The 20,825-nt window shown below is 39.7% G+C and overlaps 1 protein-coding gene across 4 annotated transcripts in view; it reads right to left on the bottom strand.

Moving 5' to 3' along the window:
- Positions 1–20,825, bottom strand: part of LOC122662063 — a 54,441-nt gene that overhangs the window by 30,821 nt on the left and 2,795 nt on the right. For all 4 annotated transcript variants that reach the window (XM_043857621.1, XM_043857622.1, XM_043857623.1 and 1 more), the window contains 5 exons: positions 10,956–11,838; positions 10,432–10,532; positions 10,192–10,336; positions 10,043–10,111; positions 9,870–9,915 (listed from right to left, as the gene is read on the bottom strand). In XM_043857621.1, the coding sequence (XP_043713556.1) occupies positions 9,870–9,915; positions 10,043–10,111; positions 10,192–10,336; positions 10,432–10,532; positions 10,956–11,838 (1,244 nt within the window). The remainder of the gene's footprint in view (positions 1–9,869; positions 9,916–10,042; positions 10,112–10,191; positions 10,337–10,431; positions 10,533–10,955; positions 11,839–20,825) is intronic.

Raw genomic sequence — 20,825 nt, forward strand, 5'->3', positions numbered from 1 at the left:
ACAACAACAACAACAACAAAAAAAAAAACTAATGACTATACCCTAAATCCCTAATAGAATTATAGAAATCGAAAAGACTTAGACTCCAGTCACCCAACAGAGAAGAGAGAAGGAGAGAGTCGTTACAGAGAAAGGGACGACTTCTTCAGTACAGACCTCTTCGAGAGTTCGAACAATCGAATCCCTCCAGCAGTCCAGTGAGGCTCCGGCAAGTTCTCCCAGCAGAGGTAAGTAATTTTTTTTTTCTTCTTCCGGCAAGCAACTCTGTCCTTCGGTCCTTTCGGTTCTTCTTCTTATCGCGCCTACGGTTCCCTGCCCGGTACAGTTCCTACAATTCTCTAACAAGGGGGGGCGAAATGATCATTCCACCCCCTGCCCGAACAGTCTGGTCGGGTGGGGTCCACCCCCTCTTGTTAGAGGACTGTAGGTACCGTACCGAGCAGGGAAACTTAGACGATAAAATTTCGAGAGAGTCCGTCTTCTTCACTTCCGGCGACAACTCTTCTCTTCTTTTTTTTTTTTTAATACGTAACACAGCCACAGGCCAAGGCTACTCTCAGTCTCTCACAGTCGACAGACTCGACACACACACGCAGAGAGAGACAGAGAGGGAGAGAGTTGTGAGATAGAGAGAGCCGACAGAGAGGGGTTTTTTTTTCTTTTTTCTTCTACTTGCCTTGCAGAGTTGATGGCTTGCACACACAGTCACAGAGGTTTTTTTTTATTTTCCTTCTTCTTGCCTTGCAGCCGTTGCATGCTTACACACACAGAGGGTTTTTTTTTTCCTTCTTTCTTCTTCCCTTGCACACAGCCACACACACACAGACAAAGGGAGAGAGTCGAGAGACAAAGATGGGGGGCAGGGATTTATTAAAGGCAGTAGTTCACCACTCACACACACACACACACAGACAGAGAAGGAGAGAGCAAATTCATATACACTAATAAATATTATACTTTCATGAATCAAACCATAGTAGATTAGTAGTACTAATGTAGTCCTAGGTAGGACAAGTCCCACTAGGAACCAGGGGAATAGGGTTATGTAATAGGGTTGGTCGAATGGGACAGATTTGGCTAATTAGGGCAAAATTTAGGGTTAGGGTTGAGTAATGATAATGGGGTTTATAGGGTTTTAATATGCAGGTTTAGGAGGTCTTAATGATATAAAGATGTTAGGGTTTGGAGGGGTTTTAAAATTCTGCAGTTGGGCAGAATCGGGTTGCAGGTTTTAGGGTTTAATGGAGTGAGCGGATGGAGGGGTTAGAGTGGATACTATAGGCTAGGGTTAAGGTCGAGTGTGGGGAGTGATGTGGGGAATGTGGGCTGGAAGTAGGGTTTGAAGGTGAGGGCTAAATCTGGAATTATAAGGGAGTCCTAGTTGAGGTAGGAGTTGCAGGTTTAATGGAGTTTAGGGTTTGATGGATGGAAGGGGATGTGGGTTAGGTCTAAGGGAAGGGTAATGGCTAGGTGGCAGAAGACTTTAAAATAACTTGCAGGTTTGAACTTACTGTAATGCAGGAATAATGGCAGCAGCTTGAAGACTTGATAAAACCTCCCGATCTTCACAATGCAAGGAGTCGCAGGAGTCCACCTACCCTTCACCACCTTGAGATCCACAAGGATGTAAAACTCACAGAGGGGCAGAGGCAGCAGCTTGATGGCAGCAAGCACAGCTTGAAACAGGAGATTTTTTAATGCAGAAAATAGTGGGGGAGCCTGCCCACGATCCAAGTGCTGTCTTGGCGTGGGCGACCTTCCATTTGACAAGGAAAGAGTGGTAACCGGCGCCTTGACGAGTTGTCTTGTGCATATCGTCCAAAACCTCTTCAATCACATCTTCCGTAGGTGGCCTCAGTTGGGGCAGCCGCAACATGTGCTCTGAATCACCATCATCTGAATGATGCCCCGTGTACAAGTATAGATCAGCCACGTTAAAAATATTGCTAATGCCCCTACCAGCAGGCAACTCTAGAACACAAGCATTGGGCCCAATACGTTTCAGCACCTTGTATGGACCCATCTTCTTTGGATGGAGTTTACTGTTGACACCCGGTTGGTCTCTCTCTGGATTCACCCGTACCATGACCATGTCTCCAGGCTTGAACTCTACGAACCAGCGATGCTTATCAGCAGTGGACTTGTAGTGATCAGTACTGAGTGCTATCTTGCGTCGAACATCCACGTGCACTTCGGTGATATAGCGGAGGAATTCATTTGCTTCAACACTTACCCGAGCTTGAGGGGGTAAGGGGATGAGATCAATCGGTGTATCCCAAGGAGAATCTCGAAAGGAGTATGACCGGTGGTCCTGTTCACGCAACTGTTGTATGCGAACTCAGCAATGTCAAGGATAGAGGGCCATGTCTTCTTATAATCTCGGACCAAACACCGTAGCAAGTTACCAAGGCTCCTGTTGACTACTTCTGTTTGCCCGTCAGTCTGGGGGTGGAATGCGGTAGAGAACAAAAGCTTGGTGTTTGTCTTCAGCCATAGAGTCTTCCAGAAGTAACTCATAAATTCGATCGGATACGATGGTACTGGGTAACCCATGGATGCGAACAATCTCCTTGAAGAACAGTTTGGCAATGTGGGAAGCATCAAGTGTTCTGCGACAAGGAATGAAGTGAGCCATCTTGGTGAATCCGTCAACTACCACCATGATGGAGTCAAATCTTTCTTTGGTAAGGGGTAGCCCAAGTACAAAATCCATACTAAGATCAACCCAGGGCTGGTGAGGGATCGGCAGTGGTGAATAGAGACCCGTATTTTGCTTGGTACCTTTAGCTAGCTGGCAAACTCGACATCTCCGGATTACATACTCTACATCTTTGGCCAAGTGAGGCCAATAGTACCGACCAGTCACCTGCAAGATGGTCTTATCTTTCCCGAAGTGTCCTCCTAAGCCTCCTCCATGTAACTCCCTGATAATATGGAGCCGTAAGGACAAGTCGGGAATGCAAAGCCGGGTTCCTAAGAACAGGTAACCATCATGTAATGAATACTCAGGGTGTTGTCCACCCTGCTTCAAATCAGCATATAGGACTTGAAAGTCCTTGTCACTAGCATACTCTTCTCTGATCTGCTGATGCTAAGTGCATGGGCTGAAAAAGTGTTCAAAGTCGAGGACTTTTCTACTCGGTGCATCGCCCATCGTATTCTCCTTTCCGACTTGTATTTGAGGGTAAAATTGAAATCCTGTAAATATGCAACCCATTTAGCATGTCTGGTGCTAATGGACTTCTGTGAATGGAGGTGCTTGAGTGCCTCATGATCAGTGTACAGGACGAATTCTTTGCCAATAAGATAGTGTCTCCAATGTCGCAAGACCTGAACAACAGCATAAAGCTCTATATCATAGGTAGACTGGTAGAGTATCGAGTCTTGGCATCATTAAGTTTTTCACTGTAGAAGGCAATGGGATGCCCATTCTGCATAAGAACTCCGCCTAGACCAACATGGGAAGCATCAGTAGCAACTTCGAAAATATGGTCAAAATTGGGCAGGTGTAGCACTGGAGCTTCAGTCATCTTCTTCTTAATCACCTGGAAGGCTTTGTGAGCTGATGTTGTCCATTCGAACTGACCCTTGTTCTGCTTGGTGCATTCGGTTATGGGTGCCATGATGGCACTGAAATTGCGAATGAATTGCCTGTAAAAGGAAGCCAAACCGTGGAAGCTTCGTACTTCAGTGAATGTTTTCGAAGTAGGCCATTCAACAATGCTTCGGACCTTTTCCGGATCAGCTTCAACACCCTTTGAAGAGATTATAAAACCAAGGAAAACAACCTTGGGCAGCATGAAGGAACGCTTCTTTAAGTTGATAAACAGCTTCTCTTGCCGGAGTACTCTTAGAACTTGTTTGAGGTGGTCTATATGTTCATCTGGATGCTTGTTGTACACCAAAATATCATCAAAATAAACAACGAGAAATTTACCGATGAAAGGACGAAGTACCTGTGTCATGACTCTCATGAATGTGCTAGGTGCATTCGTCAGGCCAAAGGGCATGACCTTCCACTCGAACAATCCATCTTTGGTCTTGAAGGTTGTCTTCCATTCGTCTCCAGGCCGGATGCGAATCTGATGGTATCCACTTCGAAGATCGATCTTGGAAAAGATCTTAGAACCGGACAGCATGTCTAGCATGTCATCAAGCCTAGGAAATGGGAACCTATACTTGATGGTAATCTTGTTGATAGCTCTGTTGTCCACACACATGCGCCACGAACCATCCTTCTTTGGTGTCAACAAGGCTGGAACAGCACAAGGGCTTATACTTTCTTCAATAAACCCCTTCTTGAGAAGCTCTCCAACTTGTTTATTAAGTTCTTCATGCTCAGAGGGACTCATCCTGTAGGCGGGCAGACTTGGTAACATAGCACCAGGTACCAAATCGATGGCATGTTGAATGTCTCTCAGTGGGGGTAACTCGTTGGGCAGTTCTTCTGGCACTACATCCGAAAAATCCTGCTATAACTCCTTGATGGGCTGTGTAAACTTCACTTCGAATTGGGCAGCAACCTCTTGAGTCACCACAGCAAGAACCAAGCCTGTATCATGGCTAGCTTGTTCAAACTCTCTCTGTGGGACAGCTAACAAATTACTTCCAGATTCTGTCCCCTTCTGATTGGTGCGCATGACATGGCGGTTACGTGCTTCTTTAGGCAAATTAAGGGGGTACCACTTGATCTGCTCTCCTTTATGTTGAAACACACACAGGTTTTTTCTTCCTAGGAGGGCAACATCGTTGTCGTATAGCCATAGTCTCCCTAATAGCACATCAGTCATTCTCATCGGGATGATATCACACCAAATTTCCTCTGAATATTTGTGGGCCTGTAAGGGAACATAGCATCTCTTGTTCACATCAAGCTTATTCCCATTCAATAAGGAGACTTTGTATGGCATCGGATGCTTTTCAAATTTCAGATTTGCCTTCTTCACAAGGTCTTCAGAAACAACATTAACACAGCTGCCACTATCAACAATTATCTTGGCAATGCGCTCGCCTGCTCGCAACCAAGTATAGAAGATGCAACTACGACGCCAATCTTTACCCTTAGTTTCAGCACTCAATATACGTGCTCCTACATGTACACCTCGGGTATCTTCAAAGTCATCACCCAGGTCATCAAAGTAAGCAGCCCCATCATCATCATCATCAGGGGGTAATGCATAAATACCCTGTTCATCAAAATCATCAGGGTTCTCTTCTTCTTTTTCAGCTACATGAATCGGTCTCTCTTTTTGTGGGCAGTCCTTAGCATAATGTCCCTTTTCATTGCAGCGATAACATGTGTTTAATTCACTGGTGGTCATTGGGGCTTTGCCCTTGTCCACACGAGAAGAGCTGCCAGTGTAGGGGGTTGTCCGTGTAGAACCAGCAGTGATGTTGTTACCTCTATTGTAACCATTAGTTGGTTTGGATGCTGGAAAAGGTTTCCTAATGTCGACAGCAGTGGAGCCAAACCTTCTAGTGGTGTTCAATAGGTCTTCAGCTTTCAGGGCTTTCTCAAAGCAGTCCTTGATGTCTAGAACATCCGCAACTCCAATAGCCCTAATAATATCAAATCTCAATCCCAGTTGAAATCGAGATAACATCTGAGTAGCACTCTCTCTGGTATCAGTACGAGAAGAAAGAGCATCAAACTTCTGCATATACTCGGATACAGTCATCGTCCCTTGCCGAAGGGAGTTGAGTTGATCTTGCATCTGAGCTCTGTAATGTCTAGGGAAGTATTTCTCTTGCAAGTCATACTTCATGTCCTCCCAGTTAGTAGGTGCATCACCTACGCGCTCCAAGTCTCTCTCTGTCCTTCGCCACCATTCTCGAGCAGGGCCAATCAGTTTGGTATGTGCCAATCTCATCTTTCGATCTTCGGGCAAGTCATACCAGTCAAAATAATCATCTAGGGCAGCAAGCCAGTCATAGAACACCTGTGGATCACCATGCCCATTATACTCTTTTAGCTCTAGCTTGACCTTCTGTGTATCGTACCTCCTGTTAGTAGCTTCATCTCCAGTGAAGTAGGATTTCATGTATTCCTCAAAGTTAGGTCTTCGAGGTGCTTCAGTAGTTATGTCCCTATCTTCTCTGCAGTCATCTCTGTCAGATCTACGTCGGCCCCTGTAATCCCTGTCGTGTCTGGACTGATCTCTGTGGTCCCTGTGAAGTCTGGGATGATCTCTACGATATTCATCCCTTCCCAGAGTTCCGTGTACTTCAGAATGCACTTGGAATCTATCCTCCTTTACATATAGAGGGTTGTTGACAAGAGGCACAACTTGCCTTTGTTCTACAATCTGTAACCGATCACTGATCTTATGGAGCAAATCCATGATTGCAGCCATGGGATCAGGTGGGGGTGGTAGTGTTGGATCAACAACAGGGTTGTCATGTTCTTCCATGGCTCTGATACCAATTTAACGTAGTCTTAGGTAGGACAAGTCCCACTAGGAACCAGGGGAATAGGGTTATGTAATAGGGTTGGCCGAATGGGACAGGTTTGGCTAATTAGGGCAAAATTTAGGGTTAGGGTTTATAGGGTTTTAATATGCAGGTTTAGGAGGTCTTAATGATATAAAGATGTTAGGGTTTGGAGGGGTTTTAAAATTCTGCAGTTGGGCAGAATCCGGTTGCAGGTTTTAGAGTTTAATGGAGTGAGGGGATGGAGGGGTTAGAGTGGATACTATAGGCTAGGGTTAAAGTCGAGTGTGGGGAGTGATGTGGGGAATGTGGGCTGGAAGTAGGGTTTGATGGTGAGGGCTAAATCTGGAATTATAAGGGAGTCCTAGTTGAGGTAGGAGTTGCAGATTTAATGGAGTTTAGGGTTTGATGGATGGAAGGGGATGTGGGTTAGGTCTAAGGGTAGGGTAATGGCTAGGTGGAAGAAGACTTTAAAATAACTTGCAGGTTTGAACTTACTGTGATGCAGGAATAATGGCAGCAGCTTGAAGACTTGATAAAACCTTCCGATCTTCACAATGCAAGGAGTCGCAGGAGTCCACCTACCCTTCACTACCTTGAGATCCACAAGGATGTAAAACTCACAGAGGAGCAGAGGCAGCAGCTCGATGGCAGCAAGCACAGCTTGAAACAAGAGATTTTTTAATGCAGAAAATAGTGGGGGAGCCTGCCCACGATAGGTGTATTTATAGTAATAAAAGGGGCCAAAAGGCCTTACAGATATTCAGATCTGGATTAGGAATCCCAGATCTGAGTCCTAGTTATAGTCCTAGTCACAATATAACTCAACCCTCTTAAAATCGTGGAGGGGAGACTAAAAACAAGGTTTTAAAAAGAAATACAAAAGATGCTCTAAGAGCCAATAGAAATAAAACAAAAACAACCAATAAGAAAGAGTCACTTAAATTGGACCAGTGGTTGGACCGGTTCAATTTAAGAGCTCAAAAAAAACTAAGTATAGAAAAAAAGAAAGGCTCCAATGAAACAGCCAAGTCAAGGCTTCTTCTTCTTTCTCATGCTTGGACCTGCATCAAGTACACTTTCCTGTTGATTTTTTATGTTATAGGGTATATATTACAGCATACTAAATGACATTAAAAATAGAGAAAATAAAAAATAAAACATGGTCGGCCTGACCACCATGGCGTTGGCGACATGTCGATATATCGATTAGACACCCCTTCCACCGACTTGGATCGCCGTGACGACATGACAACTATTATTATTCTTAGAAAATATGATCTTATCTACAAGTAATTAAATTGTTCTCGACTTAGAGAAATGTTCTTGTTCTCATAGTTGTTACGGTGCCTAGGCGAATCAAGACGGCCGAGGAGGTTAAAAAACAAGGCGACACCAACAAGGCGGCAAGGCGACACCAGATTTCAAGGTGAGAGCAAGGCGCATGGACGCCAAGGCGACACCTTGCCAACTATGCTTGTTCTCTAAGAAGTTTGACTAGTCAGATGGTTTTATTTTTACATGAGATTTTAGAATTGGGTAGAGCACAAAACCAGCTTTCCAACAAATCCAAAATTGCTTAAATCTGATTTATATTGAAGAAGTTATGTTCCGGTCAAATCTTATTTGGTATGCGCGAATGCTGTCAAAATCACTCTAAATGAAAATATTTGTTTAGATATCAAAACAAATGAATATTTTACCGCACTTCTGGTTTTTAGCAATGTTCTACCATATTAAGATTTATAGAATTTATAGATTTGAGAAAAACCCCAGCATTAGAAAATTGAAAATTTTACCTACCGTCGAAAATCCAGTTTTTGTTCTTAAACTGGGGGGTTGACTTATTATCCTTTTGGAATTTTATTTTTTAACTATTTTTATTGGATTCAAATAGGGGGGTATTTGCCTATTTATGAATAATATCTTAAGTAATTTACTTGGCATAAATAAGGGCCAACTACCGGGTTCGATACCAATAAAAACAGTGCAACGTGCCTTACAATAAGGCGGAGGTCACCTAGGCCCCAACAAAACCGCCTGGATGCCTAGGCGACGCCTTGACAATTATGGTAGCAGTAGCAGGTTTTGTGGATGATTTAAATGGATTCTAGGACTTTACAAGAGTAGCAGCAACAGTTGTTTGCAGTCACAGTAGCTGGAACAGCAGGGGATCGAGTAGGGTTGAAGAATAAGATAGGAGAGATAGAAGATAGGAATAGATAGGGGAATAGGGGTTTCGGCTCTCTCAGCCCTTCGTTCCCTGGTTTAAGATCGTGTTCTGGGACTATTTGAAGCTTTCAAATCTGTCCTACATTACTTCTGATTCTTAAACTTCAGACCTCAACTCAGTAAATCATTGCTATGATCTGTTTTCAGATTCAGTTTCAAAAATCAATTTTTATATGATTTCCAGGAATCCGTCTCATTAGGATTTTCTGAAATTTTCAATCTCGAATCTGATTTCAAGTTCTGATTTCTGCTTGCAGTTGTAGTTTCAGATCACTATTTATCTATCAATTCAGATCATTATTATTGCTACTTAAAGTTCTCTACATTTGCTGGTATCAACTACTATTCAGAGCCCTGTTTTCTAGAATCTTATCACCAGTAGGATTGTCCCATAACTTCAGATCTGAGTCAAACTTTAAGGAGTTATTCTCCTCTAATACTCTAACCTTCGACCAGTATTTGAGCTCATTCTGATTCTTTGATTTTCTGAAATTAAATTACTCCAAAATATGGTTTCTTTACTTGACACAATTTTATGATTTTATCGTTATATGTGGGATGAGGTGCAGATGTCCAAGGATTACGAAGCATATGCTCATGCATTAGCTGAGGAGTCGTTTTTGGAACAAATGTTTCGTTTTGTGGAGTTTGACACCGTCTGCGATTTTATCAGGGTTGTGGAAGAAAAGAAAAAGAAGGCTTTTGAAAGCTACACAAAATCATCCCCTAGAGTGCGTGCTCATATTGGCTTTACTTAATTTATAGGGCTTTGGAAACCAAACAATTTAAAGATGCCCCAGAGAGTCTTTTGCTTCCAATCATTTCCCATTAGTGAATGTTGTGATTTTTGTGAGGGGGATTTATATTTTCTCCTTTTGTATTGATACTTTTTTGGTTCTTAATTGTAATGATGAATACATGTGATTTTGAATGTCATAAATGAACCGAATTTCATTGTTCCTGGTGGGGGGAAAATGGTAATAGTATGGCAGGCAAAGAAAGTAACCAGAGCGAAGTGCTTTTCTTTTGGTAAAGTAGTTTGATTTCAATTATTAATTCGTCTGTAGAGAGTAGTGACCAAAAAAATGGCATATCAGATGGAACATCCAAGTATCCGATCCCTTACCACAAACATGGAAGAAATAAGTTTTAAACCAATGGACAGAAATTATTAACTTCCAGAATCAAGTAAGAAGCAAGAAACTCACCCGCTAGTGCTTTCATTACTGAAGGCGATTTTCCAAACGAGTAATTCTTCAAACATGAAAAAGCAAATGATTAGACTTTGTCAATTATCATTTTGCTTCAAAAGACATAATAAATCAGAATAAGCCATCTTAAATAGCACAACTGCACATTCAGGAGATGCCGAGATGCACACCTTCGACGAAACACTCAAGAAATCCCACACCTCATGCTGTTCAGCAACATTCGCAATGGACAAAAGATCCTGAGGAATGGAAGCATTAGAAAAATAACAGGGAAAGGGGATATACACATTACAATACCGACATAGGGATCAAATCATACTTGCAAATATTTGTCAAGCTGAATGCAGCGTTGATGAACGAAAGAATCATCAGTACTTGAGGAAAGAAACCTTTTGGGAGGCAAATGTAAATTGTAATTGGGTATATCCTTCAGGTATCGGTGGAGCCGCTCAAAGTTACTATATCTGCATGGCAGATACCCCAAATATCAAACAAGTGAAATGCTAGATACAAGTCAATTAAGGAACTGAATAGTTGATTAAAGCAACACGAACAAGACCTTCTTTTGACAAACCAAGTTCTTTTCTCTGCATCTGTCACAGCAATTGAATAAACTGCAAAAGATTTTGACCCAATCTTTTCGAAGAATGCTCCCACAACCTGCAGAACATCATTACCACAAGGAAGTGGAAGAGGAAACAGAATAATAAATCCAAGCAGAGATAAGGTAACCATCAGTAATAATAATACATAGGGAAAAGGAAGCACATGCTGTCGATATGTGCTTCCCTCTCACAATCTTTCTCCTCTCTCCCTCTCTCTCTCTCCTCATTAAATATGTGGGCCCCCATCTCTCATTAAATATACAGTTTCGCTACCTGCTATTGGCTTGGAGTGTAAGATGCCAATATAAGCGGGCAGCATGTAGATCCCTCTCCCTAATAGATAATAAAGATTATAAATAAGATGAACGCAAAGCAGCTTTGACTTCAGCCCCACATTTTTTACTGAGTTTCCAGTTCATTCTTATAGAATTTTATACTCCTCAAACATTTTATTCAGAATAAAAAGAAAAAATCTTACCCGACACCTCAGCTTGGGGGCATGCAGACGTCCTTCTTTCCAGATCATTATATCAGAAGTACTGAGAACGTTATGTTCTTCTTTATGCAATCCTAAATTTGGGCTGTAGAATTCCTCAGAAATGATCAACCCACCTGCAATTGTTTTCTCACAATCAGGTTGAGCTTGCAAATCAGAAGTACTACTTGATCTCTTGAGCTGAGTTTTACTGCCATTGAAATGAGTTATAGTTCTATCTTTCGACCCAAACAACAGTCCCTTGTTCGGATCTGCTGGCAATCGCGTTTCATTGTCTATCCTATCACTTGACGGAGTATCAACATTTGCTCCATCAGTTAACCTAACCACAGATTTATCACCCATTCCAGTAGAACCTACAGGTCCTTTGGGTAATATTTCCTTGGAATTTTTCACAGACATGGTTCCACTGGATCGTGAACTACTCGTTACGGTTGTCGGACGAATTCCTGCTTTAGCATACTTTTCAGCTTTTTTTTTATGGTTTCTTCCTTTAGTCCACATGTCCTCAAGATTTTCTGGAGCAAGAACTTCCGTTCTTCTTTGTGTTGCAGCCTCTATCATCCTTGCCCAATCAGCAGCCTGTTGCTGTGCAGTACCTTCATCATATGTGAGATTCTGGCTGTGCCCAGATGTACCCAACGGCGCCATTCCCTGATTGCTGGATTTTGCCAATACCAAGTCACTTTTTTTATTAGAAGTGGTAGCATTTTTTCCTGATGTAGTAGGTTCACCACTTTGTATACCTCCTACTGCACCAGAATTATCATGGTGATGACCAGTTGCAACAGTTGACCGATCATCGCCTTTACTGGCATCCCCTTTGGCAACGAGGAAGAGGTACTCGATTAACACATTTATGTACCTGGAAAAGCAGAATTAAATTGGAACAATTCAGGTCTTTTGACAAACATAGTTACGTGTACAACCTACCAGAGGTAGGAGTTCGAAGTCATAATATTTAACATTAATATACAGAGCCACTGAAAGTTTTCAGGTAACCTTTTTCACTATAGTTGCACCTATAAACTAACCTTGCATAGTCATTTGACACTAAAGATGACAGAACCAATTGTTTCAAACATCAGAAAAATCACGTCAATTAAAAAATAAAAATAAAAAAGAGGCGGCATTTAAATGGAAGAATTTATAAGTAAAAAAAATTATGCATTCCAAAGAAAAAGTAATTACATCTGTAGCTCAATTTGTTGCTTTGGTTGATTGAACTTGTCCCACCCATTCCCTCAAAAAGAAAGGGGTAATAATTGCACATTCAGCTTAAAAATATAAAACAGGGATCCAGATAATATAGATACAGTGCACACAACAAAAAGGTTTTGAATGTAGAAATAAAAAAGAATACCCTTCAATACAAAACTATTTTCTTTCTGTTATTAGCAAAAATGTAAATTTACTTTAATATCTATGCAATTGCAATATGGGATAAAAGGAGGGAAAAGCATTCCCATATAAAGAATCTCATATATACAAGACGCAGCAATGTGGGAGTATCCCCAAGAAGAGTTTCTATAGTTCCATTGTTCTTTATAGACCATTGGATTATAGAAAATAGAATTATTTCCATCACTTTCCTTCAGTGTCAATCAGTCACAGGAATACTATATTAGAAAGTCTAATTAGATTAGGAGTCTTATTTTGAGTTTATTTCTTAAATTAGAATTTTTTTTATTTCTCTAGGAATGGGGTTAAGCACCCATTGGAGTTGTTAAGATTGGACAAATTAGGAATTCTAGTAAGGGTTAAGAAGTAAAAGTAAAACCTTGTAATCAGTATAGTTTGAGTGCAATATTTTAGTTTTTGGTTATGGTTAAGGGAATGGTTCACTTCCAATTGGTTTAATAGTCAAGCACTCAAGCCCTAGCTTTGTCCATGGTGAGCAAACCCCAATCTCTCTCTTTCTTTATATCCTGTTCTATTTGGGCCCATTATCTGTAGGTTTTATAAATTTACAAGCATCAAGCACAAAGGCAAATACCCCAAAAATATGTACATCTACACATGTTGCAACAACAACTCAGCCTTATCCCAACTAAATGGGGTCGGCTACATGAATCCTTGCCCTCCAATCAGAACCATTCGAGGTCATACTTGATAAAAGGCCTAAGCTATGCATGTCTTTCCTCACCACTTCTACAGGCCTGCCACTGACTCTTTTAGTTCCTTCAATCTAAATCAAATCACTCTTCCATATTGGGGCATCCAAAGGCCTCCATTGAACATGGCCATGCCACCTCAAATGACTTTCTTGTAGCTAATCATGTATCGGAGCTACTCCCAAATCAGCTCTAATATGATCATTCCTTACTTTTTTCCTTCCTAGTTTTGCCACTCATCCATCTCAACATCCTCATCTCCGCTACACTGAGTTTATCTATATGATGCTTCTTAACTCCCCAACATTCCGCACCATACATGATACATCATAACTGGTCGTATGATTATCTTATAAAATTTCCTTTTAAGTTTTAAAGTTTCTTTTACTTCAGACACCCTAATTTTTCGTAAATATCTACGACATGTGGTGTTTTGATGGGTAATGCAGTCTTCCGGTACACTATTACTCAAAGTGTCTTCATTTAGTAGGCTGCACAAATAACATATGACAGAGTGCAGTTAGTTATCTCATAAACAGTCTATCAATATATGGGAACTCTTATAATGGGCAGACCAGTCCATGAGAAGCCAACAACTATATGCACAAAATTTGTGAGGGCACAAACATTTACAAATCCTTTGATTTCACTCGGCCATTTATGAAGTCATTAGCCACATCTTCTTCTTCATACAAAAGGCAGCAACTTGCCAGCCAAAAGCCGGGTGTTTAAATGATCCAACATTGTCTATTCAGAACTCATCTAAAGGCTTATATTTGAGATGGGATAGCTCTCCCACGAAAGTTTCTTAGGGTGCACATTCAAGCTACTCTCTCCATAGGACCACAAGACTATTATAAAAGGATCACATCAAGAATGCCTTCGAACTAATTTTCGATCTTCCTTCTGTATCTAGGGAAGCTATGCTAGTCACATTACTTAAGAGTTGAGGCATTCTCCAAATACCCTGTCGACCAGTATTCTTGAGAAAGTGGGGAACTGAGAGCATGCCCATGGCATAAGTATCTAGCTTCCAACCACACATCCTTCCAGAAGCAAATCCTAATCACCTTTCCCCACTTTGTAGGAAGTCCATACCATAAAATCATCAAAACTTCTAAGTTCTAATGACAAGGTTCGAAAACTCGGGTCTCGGAGCCATCTTGGCCCAACAAAAAACCAAGTTGGGCCGAGATCTCGGATCTCGGCGAGTTTGTGCATTTTTTTTTTTCCGATTCCGAAGCCCATCCCGGTGGGTTTTTGACCTCTTTTAGGTCTGAAACCCACCGGTATACAGCCTATTTTAGGCCATTTAAACACAATAGCATTATTAGATTTTGCAAAAACAAAGTCCAAATAGCAGGACAGACACTAACTTATTCTAGAAACCAGGACAGACACAAGACAAACAGTCTCATTTATGCCTAATATCATTTAAGTAAATGAAATATTTCATTTACTTAAGATAATTATTCATAAATAAGCAAATACCCCCCTATTTGAATCCAATAAAAATAGTTAAAAAATCAAATTCCAAAAGGAAAAAAAGTCAACCCCCCAGTTCAAGAACAAAAACTAGATTTTCGGCGGTAGGTGCAATTTTCAACTTTCTAATGCTAGGGTTTTTCTCAAATCTAAAAATTCCATAAATCTTAATATTGTAAAACATTGCTAAAAACCAAAAGTGCGGTAAAATATTCATTTGTTTTGATGTCCAAAAATATTTTTTCATTCAGAGCGATTTTGACAGCATTCGCGCACACCGAATTAAGTTTGACCGGCAAATAACTCATTCAATATAAATCAGATTTTAGCAATCTTGGACTTGTTGGAAAGCTATGTTTACCGGTCAAACTCTTTGAAAGCTTTCCAACAAGTCCAAGATTGCTAAAATCTGATTTATATTGAAGGAGTTATGTATCAGTCAAACTAAATTTGGTGTGCGCAAATATTGTCAAAGTCAAAATGGCTCTGAATGAAAATAATTTTTTGGACATCAAAACAAATAAATATTTTACCGCACTTTTGGTTTTTAGCAATGTTTTACCATAATAAGATTTATGAAATTTTTAGATTTGAGAAAAACCCCAGCATTAGAAAGTTGAAAATTACACCTATCGCCGAAAATCTAGTTTTTGTTCTTGAACTAGGGGGTTGACTTTTTTCCCTTTTGAATTTGATTTTTTAACTATTTTTATTGGATTCAAATGGGGGGGTATTTGCTTATTTATGAATAATATCTTAAGTAAGCATTTATTTAAATGATATTAGGCATAAATAAGTGTCTGTCTTCTCTGTCTTGGTTCCTGGCATAGATAGGTGTCTGTATACCAAGAATTTCCAACAAGATCTCGAGATCTGACACTCATATAAAGGAGCTAGATGGGCATTTTCCTATGTCAAACCGAGATGGCCTACGAAACTTAAAATGTCAATATCTCACCGAGATCTCGCCTTCTAAATGACTAGGTCAATTTCCTCCTCTTCTTTACCTTCCCAAAGAAAATCTCTTTGGATAATTTTCTTTATCACTGAGACCAGAACCTTAAGAGGGAGGTGTAAGTGTATAAGGAGACTTTCCAAGCTGCTCTCTGTGACTAGTTGATGCATTCAATTTAAAAGGCCTAAGGAATGCCTAGAGAAGGTTCCAGCCAAATTTTCTACCTCACACTCTCACAGGTAGGGGTGACAAAGGATCATGTCATGTTGAGACATAAATATAACACAAAATGATTTGACAAATGCACCCGAATATTAAATGGGTCAACATAAAGTCATAAACACAGTTCGACACGACATGATCAATGAATGTGTCATGTCCGTCAACACGAAATGACACAAAGTGACCAAAAATAACACAAAATGACATTGAATGATATTAAAAATGATAAAACAAGGAGAATATTTTCTAATAACGGTTGTCAGGGTTATGGGTTGGCAGGTTTGCAACAAAACATGACCTTATTTTTTTTCATTTTCATGTTGACCTGAAATTGACCTGAACCCTAGATCATCCAACCTGAACAAAGTTTTATGGATGGTGTTTGTGTCAGGTATTGCCACCCATACTACTCGCAGGAGAACTAAAGCAACTACAGAATATTGGAAGGCAGTTCAGTAAAGAAGGCTGAAGATGAGAAAACGTAAAAGTGGTGCAATTAACTACAAGTCTCTTTCTTTTATTACATCATTAGCTACAAAGGTTTGGCTAAAGGGTTATTAAAATAGGTTTTAATGCTGGGCCAATAGGCTGGGTTTAAGAGCTGTCATCATAGTTATCAAGGCGGCAAGGCGACCATGGTGTTTTAGAGGGTCCAAAATCAAGGCAACACCATCAAGGTGGCAAGGCACCCAAGGCGACGCCTTGATAACAACAGTGTCATGTGAATTTTAAATAAGTCAAGTGACTTCTTAAATCCAGTCACCTCATGACCCTCAGTAGTTGAGCATTGTTAATGACATGTAGGATGGAGTTATAACTAGCATTAGAACCATGGTTCAAAGTTTCGATTTCAGTGGCCATTTTGACCAAGCCCAAAACCGAAATGTTTCAGATAAATGGTTGAAGTCCTACAAAAGTTTGGTCCATTTTGGTAGCCAAAACCAGGAATTTTCCTTGAAACTTCAGGGATTGCCTATTTAGTCATGTCTACACATGTTTGAATCATTAGATTGAAAACCAACAAACAAACATTTAAAAAAAAACCAACCCAAAGTGGTAGTTTGGTTTCGGATCCTAGGTTTGCTACTTTACACCATAGCCTAATGTATCATATCCCTTGTATAGCCTATTCTACATATAATTTAAACCTAGAACACAAAACATTATATAAAAACAATTTGAAATATGCATTAAGATACAAAAATTATCAATTTGAAATATGCATTAGTATACAAAAATTATAGAACGACACATTAATAATTACTTTCAGTTGAAAACTCAGCAACAATGATTTCACAAATTTTCATGATATTTCAAACCAAAACAGAATATTCTCCCTAATTTTCTTAATTTTTAGGTTTTAAATATTTTTTCAAAAAATTAAACAAATTAAATTTTCAGGCAGAAAATTCAAGCCGACTCTGTGAAGCTGTAGATCGGCCAACAGTGTCTAATATAATATAAAACTAAGCCTCAATCAATATATAGTGACTTTGTTTTTCAAAAATTAGTTTTAAGAAAACTAATTTTTCAAACCAGAAAACTTCAAAAAAATTTAAAAACAATTAAATCCAACTCCGTGAAATTGTAGATGACCTACGGTGTCTTTAATATATAAAAAATTGTACACCAACCAATATATATTTACCCCATTTTTTGCAAAAAATAGTTTGAAGGGAAAAGGGGTTTAACTTCAAATTCGAAATGTGCCCAAATATGGTTCAAATCCATCAAAAGATTGAAGTAGATGTTCCAAAGTAGTCCACAAAAGTTTTGATCCAGCAAAAGATTGAAGCAAATTGGCCAAAAATCTGAAATTTTGGGAGTTTCCAAAGCTTTCGGTCGAAACAGGAGTCTACTTGAGATTTCGTTCGACGAAATTAGTCTTAATACAAGGCTTTGTAATGTTTTGACCGAAATGTTTTAGTATTTCGGCTATTTCGCTGAAATGTTTCACTGATACTGATTTGATAGGGTTAAATTTGCTAAACAGCAAGTTTTATACCCATCCCACAGGTAGGACTAAAGAACAGCAATCAGAAATTCCAGCAACAAGAGTGAATAGGTAAAGGACCAGGTCTCAGATGAAGTCCAAAGTCTGGTCAAAAGGGTAGCTAGGGTAGGGGAATGATATCCTAATATTTGGTGATGATTGTACCAATGGCACTAACAGGTAGAACAGAAATTGAAAGTATGAATAGATTTAGTAGCAACCCAGAACTAACAATCAATTGGACAGATCAAAACCAAAGTTGGATCAATCATAGGACTTGGTCAATGGAGGTGGACCTCCAAATATCACAGCAAGCTAATGGTCAGATCAGGAAATATGATAGTAGGACTGAAATTAGCAACTTACTGCTTGTAGCAGATCAAGCCATTGGATGTGACAGAAACTGAGGTAGAGGGTAGAGTACTAACAGCAGTAGAATACTTCAAAATTCCCTGGGTAGCTGATATTCTGATAACCAGATGTGGAGATAACACCACAAACCTGAAATTAGAAACTAAAAAAATTTGGCTACTTATAGATTGAAGTAGAAATAACCGTTAAAGGAGGCTGATATTCAGGTCAATGGAAGGTCTCAACAGGAGGACTACACCCTGAAAACAATAGTTGATTCTTGATTCTGATAGCCAGAATAGAGGTTGTAGAACGATGAAGGTCTGCTGCAATAAAACACCACAGAAGGCTGCCGCAGGACAGGGAAGATGGAGAAGTATCTTAACTTGCTGTGATCCTACTGATAACAACACCTCAACTCCAAGTATCAACAGGCAACACCTCAGCTTCAAACAGGTTTTGGACAGAACTTGAAGTGGCAGGATTGCAGTAAAATAAATTAGGAACTAGGGGAGAAGAAGAAGAGAGAATCGGGAAAAATAGAGGGATATGCCCAAGGCCTCACACCTATAACCTACTGCCTAGGTCAGTTTCTCACTAAACCCTATGGCATATATAACCATGCTTAGCAAGGAATCTAACCGTGCTCACTGTCTCTCACAGCAACAAAGGCACAAAGCCAATCTTCATGAATCATTAAAGTGGCTCAAAGCAGGGGTGGTCACGATTAGAGACTTTGATACTTTAGAGTACCCATGTCCAAGGATGTTAGTATCAGTATCCGGTTACGTATTGGAAGGGTGATTTTAAGAGACGTATTGTATTGGAGAGACGCAAGATACGCTAACAATACACATGGAAATGGTCAAGAAATCCATGGATGTGCTTATGATACATATAAAATACAGTTTACCTTATTATGCAATATGTAAATATATATCAGCTTGATGCAAGGATTTGAGTGATTTTTACCTAATCTAGTAATAACAATAAAAAATAAAAATAAAAAAGAGATACACAACTTTACCTCTTTTTTCGCTACAATCTGTTTCAATCCGTGACTTCATTGTAAATCTCCAAAACTCGTTGAAATGGTGAAGATTAGGGTCATTTTTTATGTTCAATGATTTTTCCCAACTCAGATCAAAGAGAAACAAGTTTCCGAAGCCTTCATTTGTTCTCGGTTTCACAAAAAGAAACTCCAGATATTTTGATATCTTTCTCTTTGAATGAGATCTCAATTCCAGCTACGGTTTCATTAGCTATCTTACAACTAGAATCCCTCTTTTTCCGATCCGGTTCTTCCACCACCGTGAACCCCGGTTAGATTATCTCACTCACGGTTTCGGTTTTGCAGGTTTAAAGCAGGTGTATCGAGTGTATCTTACCTGTATCGATCCGTATGGACTTGTGTCGGTCGATACAAATTGTTTTTTAAAAAATAAGTCGTATCAGTACGTATCATGTCGCCGATACTTAAAACCCTAGCCATATCCAATAGCTTGGTTCAATCATAAATGGAGGAGGAATTTAAGATATTATTATTCATAGAATTAGAATGCAGATAAATGATAGTGAAGAAGAGCTTCTAGAGGTTTCTTTGACTGACAATGGATACAAGACCAGACATCTTTATGAAGCTTAATATTGAAACAAAGAAACAAAAAATGCATTTATAAAGTGTAACTGAATAGAGGATTTTGAAGTGGTTATGTTACAAGGCTTGGAAGGATAAAATTTGAAAAGAATACATTCAAGGAAACCAAGAATTAGAATCAATAGGTGATATTGAGAGAAAGTCCTTTGAGATTGTTCTTACATATGCAAAAAATTATCGAATGCACCAGTAGAAAGGAGTCATCTAATGAAAATTAGAGAGGGTACAAGGTCAAGATGAGGTCCAAGACAACCTGGATTGGAAGTGGTGAGCGAAGACAAGTACTTGTGAGTTAACAGTAGCTATGGCAGAAAAGGTTTCGTGTTGGCATCAGCCAACCCCAACTAGTCTGGGATTAGAAAGTTTCTGAATAGAGTTTACCATAAAAGTGAAGTTATTACTTTAAAAAAATAAAGCAAAAGAGTTAGATAAAGTTGTGGGCTTTAAATTGCTAGGAAAGTTTCATTGAATCAGTGAAATTAACTAAAATTCAACAATATTGGGATTTTAAAAAAGAGGAAGTAATAAGATTTTTGTTCCAACAAAATTTTGGATCTCTAAATTTCCAAATAACCCTTACAAATGGGAAAATTTCGGGGAAATTTGGAATCGCGGTCACTGCCATACACAAATATTGCTTTCTTTGCCCCAGGTCACAGACCCCAGTTGGCAAAATGTACCATGCACAGCCTGTTAGTAACTTACTACCAGGAGTTTAGGTGCAAAGCATCCTAACCCCAGTCAGGATCATAAATACATCCAAAATTAGACTCTGGTTTGGATCTTATCTTAGAATATGTAGGGTGCTAACAGTAGGTAAAATAGGTATTTCAACCCTTAGAACCTCCCACAGTAATCAACCAATAACCCAACCCAAGTAGATCAATAGGCAGCACCCTATACACCTTCTCCGCAGGTCTAGACTTAGGGTTTTAAACCAGAAAATAAGTTGAATCAAGAAACAAAAAAGCACATGAGGGACTGAGGATATTTTACCATCGAGTAGAGGGGTCGGTGGTAGGAATCAGGCCTCAAAATATCAGCCTGAATCGATGGCTGAAACTGAAGTTATTTC

Source organism: Telopea speciosissima, chromosome 5 (assembly GCF_018873765.1).
Source record: "Telopea speciosissima isolate NSW1024214 ecotype Mountain lineage chromosome 5, Tspe_v1, whole genome shotgun sequence".
Lineage (NCBI taxonomy): Eukaryota > Viridiplantae > Streptophyta > Magnoliopsida > Proteales > Proteaceae > Telopea > Telopea speciosissima.